The sequence below is a fragment of the Aspergillus mulundensis genome, assembly GCF_003369625.1.
Source record: "Aspergillus mulundensis strain DSM 5745 chromosome Unknown scaffold_3, whole genome shotgun sequence".
NCBI classification, from domain to species: Eukaryota; Fungi; Ascomycota; class Eurotiomycetes; order Eurotiales; family Aspergillaceae; genus Aspergillus; species Aspergillus mulundensis.
In genome coordinates this window covers 2,763,453-2,775,742 of record NW_020797891.1, presented here as the reverse complement: position 1 = coordinate 2,775,742, position 12,290 = coordinate 2,763,453, and the positions used below count along the sequence as shown (strand labels likewise).

At 38.4% G+C, this 12,290-nt stretch overlaps 3 protein-coding genes across 3 annotated transcripts; 2 read left to right on the top strand and 1 right to left on the bottom strand.

The window, feature by feature from the left end:
- Positions 1 to 570: 570 nt before the first annotated feature.
- On the top strand, positions 571 to 2,540 carry DSM5745_04325 (putative MFS transporter; the record flags this gene model as incomplete). Its single annotated transcript, XM_026746341.1, has 11 exons — positions 571 to 692; positions 750 to 905; positions 959 to 1,133; positions 1,180 to 1,273; positions 1,320 to 1,405; positions 1,460 to 1,587; positions 1,636 to 1,762; positions 1,812 to 1,908; positions 1,958 to 2,227; positions 2,290 to 2,374; positions 2,423 to 2,540. The coding sequence occupies 11 exons, from the start codon at positions 571 to 573 to the stop codon at positions 2,538 to 2,540; spliced, it is 1,458 nt and encodes a 485-aa protein (XP_026605337.1).
- Positions 2,541 to 3,008: 468 nt separating this feature from the next.
- On the top strand, positions 3,009 to 4,533 carry DSM5745_04324 (putative MFS transporter; the record flags this gene model as incomplete). The annotated part of the gene is made up of 4 exons (XM_026746340.1): positions 3,009 to 3,394; positions 3,443 to 3,934; positions 3,984 to 4,477; positions 4,529 to 4,533. The coding sequence occupies 4 exons, from the start codon at positions 3,009 to 3,011 to the stop codon at positions 4,531 to 4,533; spliced, it is 1,377 nt and encodes a 458-aa protein (XP_026605336.1).
- A 600-nt stretch (positions 4,534 to 5,133) lies between these two features.
- DSM5745_04323 (3-oxoacid CoA-transferase) lies at positions 5,134 to 7,180 on the bottom strand (the record flags this gene model as incomplete). Its single annotated transcript, XM_026746339.1, has 9 exons — positions 5,134 to 5,268; positions 5,317 to 5,538; positions 5,591 to 5,708; positions 5,756 to 5,787; positions 5,837 to 5,916; positions 5,964 to 6,265; positions 6,316 to 6,502; positions 6,554 to 6,838; positions 6,892 to 7,180. 9 exons carry the CDS (start codon positions 7,178 to 7,180, stop codon positions 5,134 to 5,136), a joined length of 1,650 nt encoding a protein of 549 aa, XP_026605335.1.
- Positions 7,181 to 12,290: the final 5,110 nt, after the last annotated feature.

Genomic DNA, 12,290 nt, shown 5'->3' with positions numbered 1-12,290 from the left:
CGTAGCGTAGGTAGCGGATTGGGTGCGGGGAAGGGGAAAGGCCAGAAAGCCCGTTCTGGATGGAAGATCGTGTCGGAGCAAGCCGACCTGTCGCCAAGATGCCATCCGTTGGCCAAGATGTCAATGTTGGGGCGTTGGGACTTGGGGGGACTTGGAGCTGGTCGGCAGTCGCACGGCAGGGATCTGGACACAAAGGGACCGGCCATCGGCCCCAGAAGTGAGTCCGGATTACTGATCGAAGGCTGGCAATTGGGTTTGACCGTTTGAGCGTGGCTGGTACCCCGCCTGTCGCCCGCTTGGCTTTCTGGCAAGCAATCTGGGGTGGCCTCTTGGCTGGCCTCGAATGCGGGGGTTAAGCAAATCAAGCCTCGGGGCGCTGCACCTCCTGCTGTAACCAGTGTTGATCGGCGTCAGAAATATGGCCGATCCGGCCTTGTACGAGCTTTCCTGCGCGTGCTGAGCTGGCCGGTCGGCGGTTTATTTTCCCCCTTGCCTCTCCTCTTTCTCTTCTGTTGTTGTCGGTCGCGGTTGTGCCTGGTATTCTCAAACACCTAATCCCAACCACACAACATGGACCCTGAGAAATCTAGGGTAGAGATGGCCGATGATGTCAAGCAGCACTCGTTCAGCGTGGACGGTGATAATGGCGCTGAGAGGCTGGCCAGGAAGATTCTTTGGAAGCTTGATACCAGGTAACTGCTTCGCTCACAATTGGTGTATCAAGACTAATAGCATTATTTACTACACAGAATCCTGCCTGTTCTAGCACTTCTCTTCCTCTGCTCCTTCCTCGACCGAACGAACGTCGGTAACGCAAAGATTCTCGGTCTCGAAGAGGATCTCGATATCACAAACCACCAGTACGACATCGGTTTGGCTATCTTCTATCTCTTCTACATTTTAAGGTACGCGTATTCAGAGACTTCGGCAACGCACTCTACTGACGTTTCATTGATAGCGAGGTTCCGAGCAATCTGATCATCAAGAAAGCCTCACCAAAGATATGGCTCCCCGCGCTCACGGCAGTCTGGGGTATCATCACCATGTGTCTGGGGTTTGTCCGTAATTTTGGCAGCTTTGCTGCAGTCCGTGCACTTTTGGGAATTGCTGAAGGGGGGTTACTCCCCGGCATGGTCAGTCTGTGTAGCCCGGTCCTCTCGAAAATGCTGACTCCACAAGGTACTCTATCTCTCCTCGTTCTACAGACGAGGCGATCTGGCGCTCCGGATCGGTCTGTTCTATACCGCCGCTTCGCTATCTGGTGCTTTTGGCGGTACGTCATCATCCACTTCGTAAGGTCTAGCTAACGGGTTTTCCAGGCCTTCTGGCTCGGGGATTGGCAGAAATTGGCCCTAGAGGTGGCCTAGAAGGATGGCGCTGGATCATGATCATCGAGGGTATTTTGGTAGGCTAATTTTCTCCGAAATTTTCACTGTTTAATGATCAATGCCTGGACCAGACTTTCCTCTGTGGATGCCTTAGCTTCTTTACCCTGCCCAATAGCATCGAGACCACGCCATTCTTGACCGAAGAGGAACGCCGATTTGCCCGTGAGAGGATACAGATGGAGAATCCCCATATCCAAGGGTATGTCTTTCTTATGCAGTAAAGTATTGTGTACTGACAACAAAATAGGCTCGCAGCTGAGGAAGAGAGCTTGGCGTGGTCTGAAGTACGTAGAGGGCTCTTGGAGCCTCAAATGTGGTTCTCAGCTACGGCATACTTTGCTATCCTGTCCGGGCTGTACTCTTTTGGTTTATTCGTAAGTACCTGCAATCTTTTTATATTACAAGTTACTAATGGACCTCAAGCTACCAACCATTATCGATGAAAGTGGCTTTGCTGACGATGCGAACCAAACGCAACTTTGGACGGTCATACCATACGCTGTTGCTGCTGTGCTAACAGGTATTCCTGTTCCCTCTCTTATGTGCTGCTTTCTCTAACACCAGAATAGTCTTCGTCTCCTTCTTGTCCGACCGCGTCAAACTCAGAGGCGTCATCATGCTATTCTCCCTTCCACTCGCAATTTCCGGGTACGCTGCGATCGGCAACATCACGTCACCCCAGGCAAAGTACGGCATGACCTTCCTCATGGCAACGGGAATGTATGCCAGTGTCCCTTGTATCCTCGTCTGGAACTCTAACAACTCTGCGGGACATTATAAGCGAGCTACCACGTCGGGAATGCAGCTTGCGATCGCGAACTGCGGAGGGTTTGTTGCGAGTCAGTCTCCCTTTTGCCCTGCAACTTGCTTTCCGTTTGTATAGGTGCTGACACTCAGCTAGCCTTTATCTACCCCAACAAAGATAAGCCGCAGTTTCACCGCGGTCACACGGTGGTCATGGGCTTGTTGATATTTGCTTGGTTTATGTACGTATCAAGCTCTGTGCGGGTTGGTTCCATACTAATGAGATGCAGGATTCTTCTTAATGTCTTGTACTGCGCCAAGGTGAACAGGGATAAGAGAAATGGCAAATATGCCAAGTACGAAGGATACAACGATGACCGCGACCCGAAGTTCATGATGGTGCTGTGATTGAATATATATAGATCGATGACTTGGTCTACGACTTGATGATATGAACATGGTTTTGGCTGGCCTTTCGGCTGCGTTGCTTCTAGCTTTTGGATATGAATGATATTTGGGACATCTTGAAATGGTGACAGCCACGGCAGTGGGATGATTCATGGCTCCAGTACCATCATGCAGAGTGGAGTATCTAACTCCGAGAAGGTCGGAGAAGACGAGATAATCGCAATCTCCGAAAATGCAAGCGTACCGAGGCTGTATTAGATACGTAACTTACACATCTAGGAGGGGTCAAGAATGTATCAGGTTACTGTTGATCTCCGACTCCGAGCATACAAAACTGGGCTGTCTTCGCTCGCAATTCTTGAGCTTCAATCCTCTCTCGACACACTCAATGCTCTCTGCATATAGAAGCCAGTAAGGCTGGCTCTTAAACGTACACAGATATTTTTACGACACCCTATAACCCCTAACATGACCCACGGCTCTGAGTCACTCCTCCACAGGACTCTCGAGGAGCTCGGCCTGCTCTCAGTGTGGCATTCCCCTCGCGACACAAAGCTGCTGATCGCCCAACGCTTTGTCCGCCTCTTCGCCTACGGTGGCTCGACTCTAATTCTAGCATCTTATCTCTCTGCTCTGAAAATCACCGATGATCGGATTGGCCTGTTTATGACCCTGACGCTGGTCGGTGATGTCGCTATTAGTTTCCTGCTGACGCTGTTCGCTGATGCTATGGGTCGCCGGGCTGTCCTGGTGTTGGGTTCTGCGTTGATGGTTGGCTCCGGGGTTGTTTTTGCCCTGTGTGGGAATTACTGGGGGCTTCTGGCCGCTGCGGTGCTGGGGGTTATTAGTCCAAGGTGGGTCATCTCATATGTTTTGCGTGAATGTGTACTGATCAGCCGCAGCGGCAACGAGATCGGTCCTTTCAAGGCAGTCGAAGAGTCAACGCTGGCGCAGCTCACGCCCAGGGAGTTCCTGCGCGATATCCTGCTCTGGTACTCCCTCTCCGGCACGGCCGGGACAGCGCTGGGTGTAATGGCCTGTGGGTGGGCCATTAACTTGCTAGAGACCAAGAGGGGGTGGGAGTATATTCCAGCGTGCCGGACGATTTTCTTTGCCTACGCCGCTATTGGTGCTCTCAAATTTATTCTCTCTGTGGCGTTGAGCAAGAAGGTGGAGGCAGACGGCAAGGCGTCAAAACCGAAGCAGCAGCACAGCGATGAGACACAGCCCCTTCTAGGAGAACGAACAGAGACGCGGGCAGATGGCAACACTCCGCAGAAACCGGTGCGGAAATCGTTCCTCTCGTTCTTGGGTGATGGGGACCTTGTCTCGCTCGTTATCCGTCTTTTTATCCTCTTCGGTCTGGACTCGTTTGCTTCGGGTCTTGCTTCTCTGTATGTTAGACTCCTCTGAGGTATGAGTGAAAGCTAACAAGCATATCAGATCCTGGATGACCTACTTTTTCAAACGCAAATTCACCCTACCGGATGGAACCCTGGGCTCGATCTTCTTCACGACCTCCATAATCGCCGCAGTCAGCATGCTGCTCGCCTCCTCAATCGCAAAACGCATCGGCAATATCAAAACAATGGTGTTCACACACCTTCCATCCGCCATCTGCCTCGCATTGATCCCGCTTTTCAATTTGCCAATCGCCCTAACGCTCCTAATTCTCCGCGCGTGCTCCCAGAATATGGACGTTGCGCCGCGCTCTGCGTTCCTAGCGGCCGCGTTACCGAGTGACAAGCGCACGGCTATCATGGGCGCTATCAATGTTGTTAAGACGAGTGCGCAAAGTGCGGGTCCGTTGATTACGGGCGTTCTTGCAGATAGGGGGTTCTTCGGGGGGAGTTTTACTCTTGCGGGTATTTTAAAATGTGTTTATGATATGGGGATCTTGGTTAGCTTTTTGGGGTTGGAGAGGGGGAGGGAGAGAGGTGAACTGGCAAGGGTTTGATTGCCTGTGTATCCATGTCTAATGCTCATAGTGTAGGTATAGGTAATATGTAAAGGGTGTGATAGCAATAGGCACAGCATCTTTCGACTGATGAGGATGATGTATGGTCTCTCCTTGGCTACCTACATAACTGCTAGATACTGGCTTATGCTTCCACTAGATAATACCGGCGTAATGAGAGGATTGTGTTCGCATATACTGCTAGGCCATAAAAACTAATTGGCTATAGGCACGTCCTTATACTCCACCACACCCCCTAGAAGGTCGGCTTATATAGCACTGTTTTACCCTTGGTTTATGGATGGATTACCCTTGCACTAGCTTTCTTTTCTAGATATCCAGGTTTTACGGGCAAAGGCTCGGCACTCAGGTTCGATTAAAGAGACTAACCTATTAAGCATCTGTTTGCATGAATAATACAAACGGACTCTATAGGTTCCGGGCTCATAACCTGTTCGCATATACCGCTAGGCCATAAAAGCCAATTGGCTATAAGCACGTCCTTATACTCCAACAGATTGTGCTCTTGTAGATTCCCTCCACTTCAAGGTCAAACTCTCGAGAATCAACACTGTACATATACATATACTTCTTCTATATAACAGGGTATAATCGAACCAACTCAAATTCCCAAGTCTACTCCATAATCTCTAGTTCATCCGCAACATGGAAAAGAGCATCCGTCTTCTCCCTAACTTCATCAACATCTACCCCAGGCGCGAGCTCAGTCAGGGTGAGCTCGCCTTTCTCTCGATCGACTTGGAACACACACTAATGTCGTTAGTGATCTAGGATGTGAGATATTTAGTAAGGGCCTACCAGTTCCGTGATAATCGTGCTAACACAGTTAGCTCCTGTCAGCGGGAGAGCGCATTTAGCAACAATCTTGGACGAGCCGTCTTTCGCGGTGTGGCTAGTCGCGACGACAATCTTGGTTTGATCGGGGTTAGAAATTAGATCCATGGCTCCGCCCATGCCCTTGAAGACCTTTCCCGGTATCATATAGTTGGCGAGATCGCCATTCGCGCTCACTTGAAGAGCCTAACTCTGGGTGTTAGTACAAGTTGCGCGGGAAGAAAGGTGGTTGACGGACTCCTAGAACTGAAACGTCGACGTGGCCGCCCCGAATCATCCCAAAAGACTCGGTGCTGTCGAAGGTCGCGGCGCCAGGCACCAGGGTAACGGTCTCCTTGCCGGCGTTGATGATGTCACTGTAGCATGTCAGTCAAGCACCTATACAGTCAAGAAGGCTGCATACGCATCGACTTCATCTTCGGTAGGGTACGGCCCCTTCATTCGATTAGCTTGCGTCCCATCATCGCACAGACTCTTGTTTTACCATGCCGAGGATTCCATTCTCTGACTGAATCCAAACCTTGACACCCTCAGGCAACATGGAGGGTGCTAGAGTAGGAATTCCTGGGCAGGATTAGCACGGGGTCTGCACATGAAGTCAAGAGACATACCAACTCCCAGGTTCACATAGTACCCTTGCTTGAGCTCCTTCGCTGCTCGCTTCGCAATTCGGTTCCTTTGAATAATGGCTGAAGATTTACTTGATGCCGTAGAGTCAACTTCTTTCGGTTGTCGAAGCTTCTTGATCTCGATTTGCTTCTCGCTCGTCGAAGGGACAATCCTGTTCACGAAGATGCCAGGCAAATCAACATCATTGGGGTCGATTGAACCGACAGGAACGATGTTTTCCGCCTCGACAATCGTGAGAATCGCCGCCTTGGCCATGATAGGTCCGAATGCCTTGGTGGTGTAGCTAGAGAAAACTGTCAGTGCCTGTTCATTGGATTGGCCCGGGTGACGCACCGGAAAACGCAGTTTCCAGCCTCGTCTGCCTTCCAGGCTCGGAGGATAGCAACATCGCCCGTAAGTGCAGTCTCCATCAGATAATTCTTTTTATTGAAAATTCTTGTTTCTCGGGGTTTGCCATGCTCCAATACATTGCCTGATGCATCAAGACGCACAGGAATCTTACCATCTTGAAGGAAGGTGTCTATGCGCATCAGTTAGCCGGGCTCAGTTTATGTATGAGATGTCAACCTACGGGCTCCGGTAGCAGTATAGAAAGCTGGAATCCCAGCTCCTCCTGCACGCAGGCGCTCTGCCAAGGTTCCTTGAGGGCACAGTTCAATAGCAATGTTTCCAGTGAGGTATTTCTGCTCCAGCGCTTTATTATTCCCAAGATACGATATGATGAGTCGGTCAACCTGGCCGGACTGTGTCAGTGTAGAGAGCCCGCCTTTGCCCGGCGCGCCGGCATTGTTCGAGACTGCTGTGATTGAGTGGACGCTTTCGGCCCCTCGACGAGCAATTGCCGTTATGATCGTGTCTGAGAACAGTCAATACAACCATCCGGATTTCACACTAGTATGTCTTGATTACCTGCAACTCCACAAAGGCCAAAGCCGGAACTGAGGATTGTCGACCCGCTCTTGATGTCAGCCACCGCCTCGTCCGCATTTTTGAAAAGTTTCGAAGCCGCTCGGTCAATCTTTGGAGCACGAGCTGGTTTCTGGATTGTGGTGTACTCGATAGAATAATATCTAGCGCGAGCTGGAGACAGACTTGGTCGCCCGCATGTTTTCTGGAATGCCCGGAAGCATAGTTGGGCCCGAGCAACGCTCGTCGCCTTGCGAGAGAGAGTCAGCGCTGATATTCTAAGCGTCGCCATGTCACTCAAGATAGATTCTGATATATCAATTCGTAAAGAAACTTCAGGATTGTATGAGAAACTTGGGAGAAATCTCCAATGACGTTTCGTTTATAAAGCTCGGTTCTCGGGGCTACTTCTGGAAGCCGACGTGTGGGGTCCAACTCGGCAGGGACCTACCTAGTTACTGTTGATCCCGTCGTGTTGGACGAGAGGTGGAGATCCCTTGGATCTCCGCGGTAAACTTAGTTGGATAACTCTAACTAACCTTTAAAGATAAAAAAAAATTAACCTTTAACTTTGGCCGGATCTTATGGCCTAATTAAAAAATAAAATATAAAAAAAAAAATAAATATAGCTTAAATTTTTTTATATTTAGCTATTAAACTTTTATATTTTTATTTATTTTAAATTTTAAAAAATTTTATATTTTATTTACCCCTTAATTCTTATCCTAATTTTATATAACTAATTTTTATTTAAAATATTTATAACTTTAAAAATTATAAGCCTGGGTTATACTTTACTTTTTTAAATATTATTTATATAGTTATTTTTAAAGCTATTTACTACTTAAATCTAAACTTTTAAAGTTTTTTTTATTTACTATATAATATGCTATAAAAAACCTTTAATTTTTAATTATAAACGCCTAGTTTAATATTATTATTTTAAATAGTTTTAATACATGGCGCCCATGGTATTAAATTACTAAATTATGTGAGTCGTGTTTATATACTGCGGTAAGCTTAGGAAAACATGAATTACTGTAATAAAAAAGGCATTATGTATTTATAATAGGAACTAATTACTAATTCTTTTAAGTTAAAGTTTAAAGTTAAACTTAATATTTTATATATTATATAACTAGCCGCCGCCTTAGCATGCGGTTAGTTTAATATTAAAATTTTTTTACCTAGCGGCCTTAGGCTGCTAAATTATATTATTATAATATTATATAATTATAATACTATAATAATAATAATAATACTTTTTTTTAAGTAATCACGCCCTTGTAATTTATAAATTTATATTTATACTTTATAAAATATAATTTAAATTATAGATTTTATTAAGTATTATAAAATAAGTTATTTTTAGGTTTATAAAGTGTTATAGTTTACATATAATTTATATTTAAAGTTAGGTATAAAAAATTAATTTAATTACCTTACTTTATTTTTAAATTTAAATATAGTATTGCTGCCTGTAATAGCTAGGTATAATATTTTAATTTTAATATTAAAGTGCCTTTATAATTTTTTTTAAAGTTTTTTTTATAACTTAATTAAAAATGCTTATTATAAGTATATACCTTTTTATTATATTTTTATTACTTTTTAATTATTTAATTATATTTTTAGGGTTAAAATACCCTATATTTACCTTTTTTTATATTTTTTAAATATTATATTATTTATTTTAGTAGTATTAATTTTATATTAATATTATTAGGCCTGTATATTTTATTTTATTTCATGCTTAATTTTTATAATAAGGCTTTAAGCTTTAAATAGCTAAATTTTCTTGTTTTTATACTTTTTTTAATACTTTTAGTAACTATTTATAATATATGGTTATTTTATTCTAGCTATTAACATGTTATTATATTAACCTTTTATTTACCTTTTTTTTATATTTTACTACGCACTTGCCTTTTTAATTTAATTAATAAGCTTTTTATATTTAGCTCTTGTTATTTTTACATTTTTAAAATTATTTTTAATAATTAAATTAAATATAATTTATTTTTATTATAGCCTTTATTATATCACGTGTTTTTAACCCTATTTTTTTTAAGGTTTTTTATGCTTGCCTTTTGCTTTATATTTTTTTTATTTTAATATTTAATATAGTTTTATATTATGCTTTAAATACTATTATTAATAGTTATTTATTTTATTATAGTATTTTATTTTATATTTTTTTATTATAGTAGTTAAGCCTTAGTTTTAGCCTTTATTTTTTATTTTACTTTTAATATATAGGATTATATTTCCCTGCCTTTTACTTATATATTAATAATTATTAATATACTAGCTATTAAAATAACTTAATTTTAATACTTACATGCCCCTACTATTATTATTATTATTACTATTTTTATTATTATTTTTACCGCCCCTGCTAATAAGGCTTTTATTAATATTTTTTTTACCGCCCCCAGGCTTTATAACTTTATTACTTAATTTTTATATTTTATAATATATTATATATATTACTACCGCGGGGCGCTATAATAAAAATATATTTATTATAAATATTATAATAAAAGCCTTTATATATAATTACTTAAGGGGTAAAAAGTACTAGTTTTATTATAATATAAAAAGGGTGCTTTTAAAATATATAGCTATTAATATTACCTTAATAAGTAACTAACTATAAAATATTTTTAATATTATTAATATTATATATATAGGAGCTAATAATCCGCAAGCTTGCAAAAACCTTATTACCTTAAAAGTAGCTTATTAAATATTTTTTAGCTATTAAGTAAACTACCATGGCTAATAATATATAAGTAATTAATTTTATAAATATTATTATATTTATATTTAATTTTGCTTTACAGGTTAGTATCCCCCTTAATAAAAATAATAATTTATTATATAAGTTAGTCCCCTTCCCGTAGTATTATTATATTTTAATTTATTAATTTATTATAGTAGTTTTTTTCCTAGTTTTTAAACCTTTATTTAGTGCTACTTTAATAATTATAATTTTTTTATACTAGTGCAGCTTTAGCTATTAAGTATATATTTATATATTTTAATTTATATTATATTATATTACTAATTTTTTTATAAATTTTTGTTATTTTTAGTACGGGGTGTGCTGTGCTTTAGTACTTTTAAAAATTTTTATTAAAATTACTTTTATACTAGGTGTTGGTATTAGCATTTTTATGGGCTTAATTTTTATTTTATATATATTAAGTACTACATACCGCGCGGCTTAGCCACTTATTTAAGTTTTTTATTATTTTTTGTTTTATTTTATATTTTTTATTTTTTTTTTATTAAAAGGCCCTGCGGGCGCTGCTAATTAATAAAAATAATATATTTTTTTTTATAAGTGCGCGTAGGTGTTATCACCGTTATGGTGTTGCAACTGCGCAGTGTTGCAATGACGCAATCCGGCGGCCTGAGGCCGCCGGGCGGAGGAACGTCGGCGCCGAACTGGCCGCGCGCCAAGGCGGCGGCCAGTCACATGACGCACAGAACACCAAGTTCGACTCCGAACTCTGACTTAGAGAATCAGCGATTAGTTCCTACTACGAATGCACGACGCCTTTCCTATTGCAGTAATTCACGTTCTCCTAAGCTCACCGCAGTATACAAACGCGACTCACAGTAGGTTATAAATATAAATATTTATATTTAGTATCTCTTTGCTTTATATAATTTATTTTTATAGGTTTTTTTAAATTTTTTAAGTGCTATAATTTTAGTTATATAAGCCTTTAATTCCTATATATTATTTTTTATATTATCTTATTTTTATTATTTTATAAGGTATTATACCTTGCCCTTAAATTTATAAATATTAAGGATTTTTTTAATAAAGTATTTTTTTTACTATTTATTAATATAGGGCTAATATTTAGCACTTAAAATAGGTTATTATAGTAAGGTTTTAAAAATATAATATAAAAAATATTATATAGTTATTATATATTTAGTGGGAGTAGTAGCTTATAAAACTATTTTTCTTATTTTATAATTATTAAAAACAGGCTAATAAGTATTTTACTTAATTTATAATTTAATCTTGCTAACTTAATATTTTTTATATAAAGTATAATATAGTTATTAATTTTAAAGCTTATTTTTTTATATTTTTTATTATATTAAACTACCATGGCTTTTTTTAACTTTTATAGTTATTTTTTTAAATTCACGCGGATTTTTTTAAACTTTATAGCTTTTTAAAGTTTAATTTTTAATACCTAGTTAGGCCCCTTAATATTAATATATATAGTTATTTTTAAATTTATAAAAGCTTTAGTAAGTATGTAATTTATAAACTATTTATACATGTTATTATTTATAAATTATGCTATTTTAATTTATTATAGCTAATTATTTTAATACTAGTTAATATAAGCACGGAGGTAGTATTTAAGAACTTAGTTTTATTTTTTAGTTTAGCTATTTATCTACGGGTAATATATAATAAATAGTTTTTATTTTACGCCTAGGTAGTGGCTTAGTATAGCCTAAAATACACTAGTAAAAAAACTTTTATAATTACTAACCATGTTTTTTAATATACTAATAAAGTAAAAAATATTATTTATAAGGGTATTTGCAAGTTATTCCATGTTAATATTTTTTAAATATAAAATATATTATATAAATTTAGTATATATCTTAATTACTACTAAAATAGCGTTATATACACGCTTATTATACTTTATAAATAATAAATTAGTAATAAAGTTTATATTAATTTATTTAGTAGGTGCCCTTGGTAGGCTTAATAATTTTAATAATTTATATAATTTATGCTTATAAACCATAATTTATTAGTAGTTATTATACTTTTTAATATGTTTTTTAATATACCTGGTTATATTTAGCTAATAATACTTTTAAAAAATATTTATAATAATTATATTAATACCTTAATACCCACCTTAGGGCTTGTTATAGTTTACTTTTATAATTTTTTTATAAAGTGCCACTAACTTTAATATATAAACTTAGTTTTTAAAGTATAACAAGCTATTATTTATTACTTTTTAATACTTAAGGTTTTTTTTATAGTTTAGATTTATAAGGTTATTTTTTATTTTTTAAAACTTTTTATTATATTCTTAGGCTACCTAGAGTAGTTTTATAATATTTAACTATAATTTATTTACATGCGGGTTTTTATTTACTATAATAACTTATATATTAAGTTATAATTTAAACTCCGGGTGTAATAGTGGTTAGTTATTTAATTATTTTTATAATTTATAAAAAACTATCCTGCTTATAGCTTTTTTCTTCCCTTTTTTAAAAATATAGTTTACTTTTTTATTTAAAGTATTTGCCAGGTTCTTTGCCCCTAGGTAGTATTTAATAATAAAGTTAAAAGTTATAAGTTTTTTAACTTATTATGCTTGTTTTTGCGTTAGGTT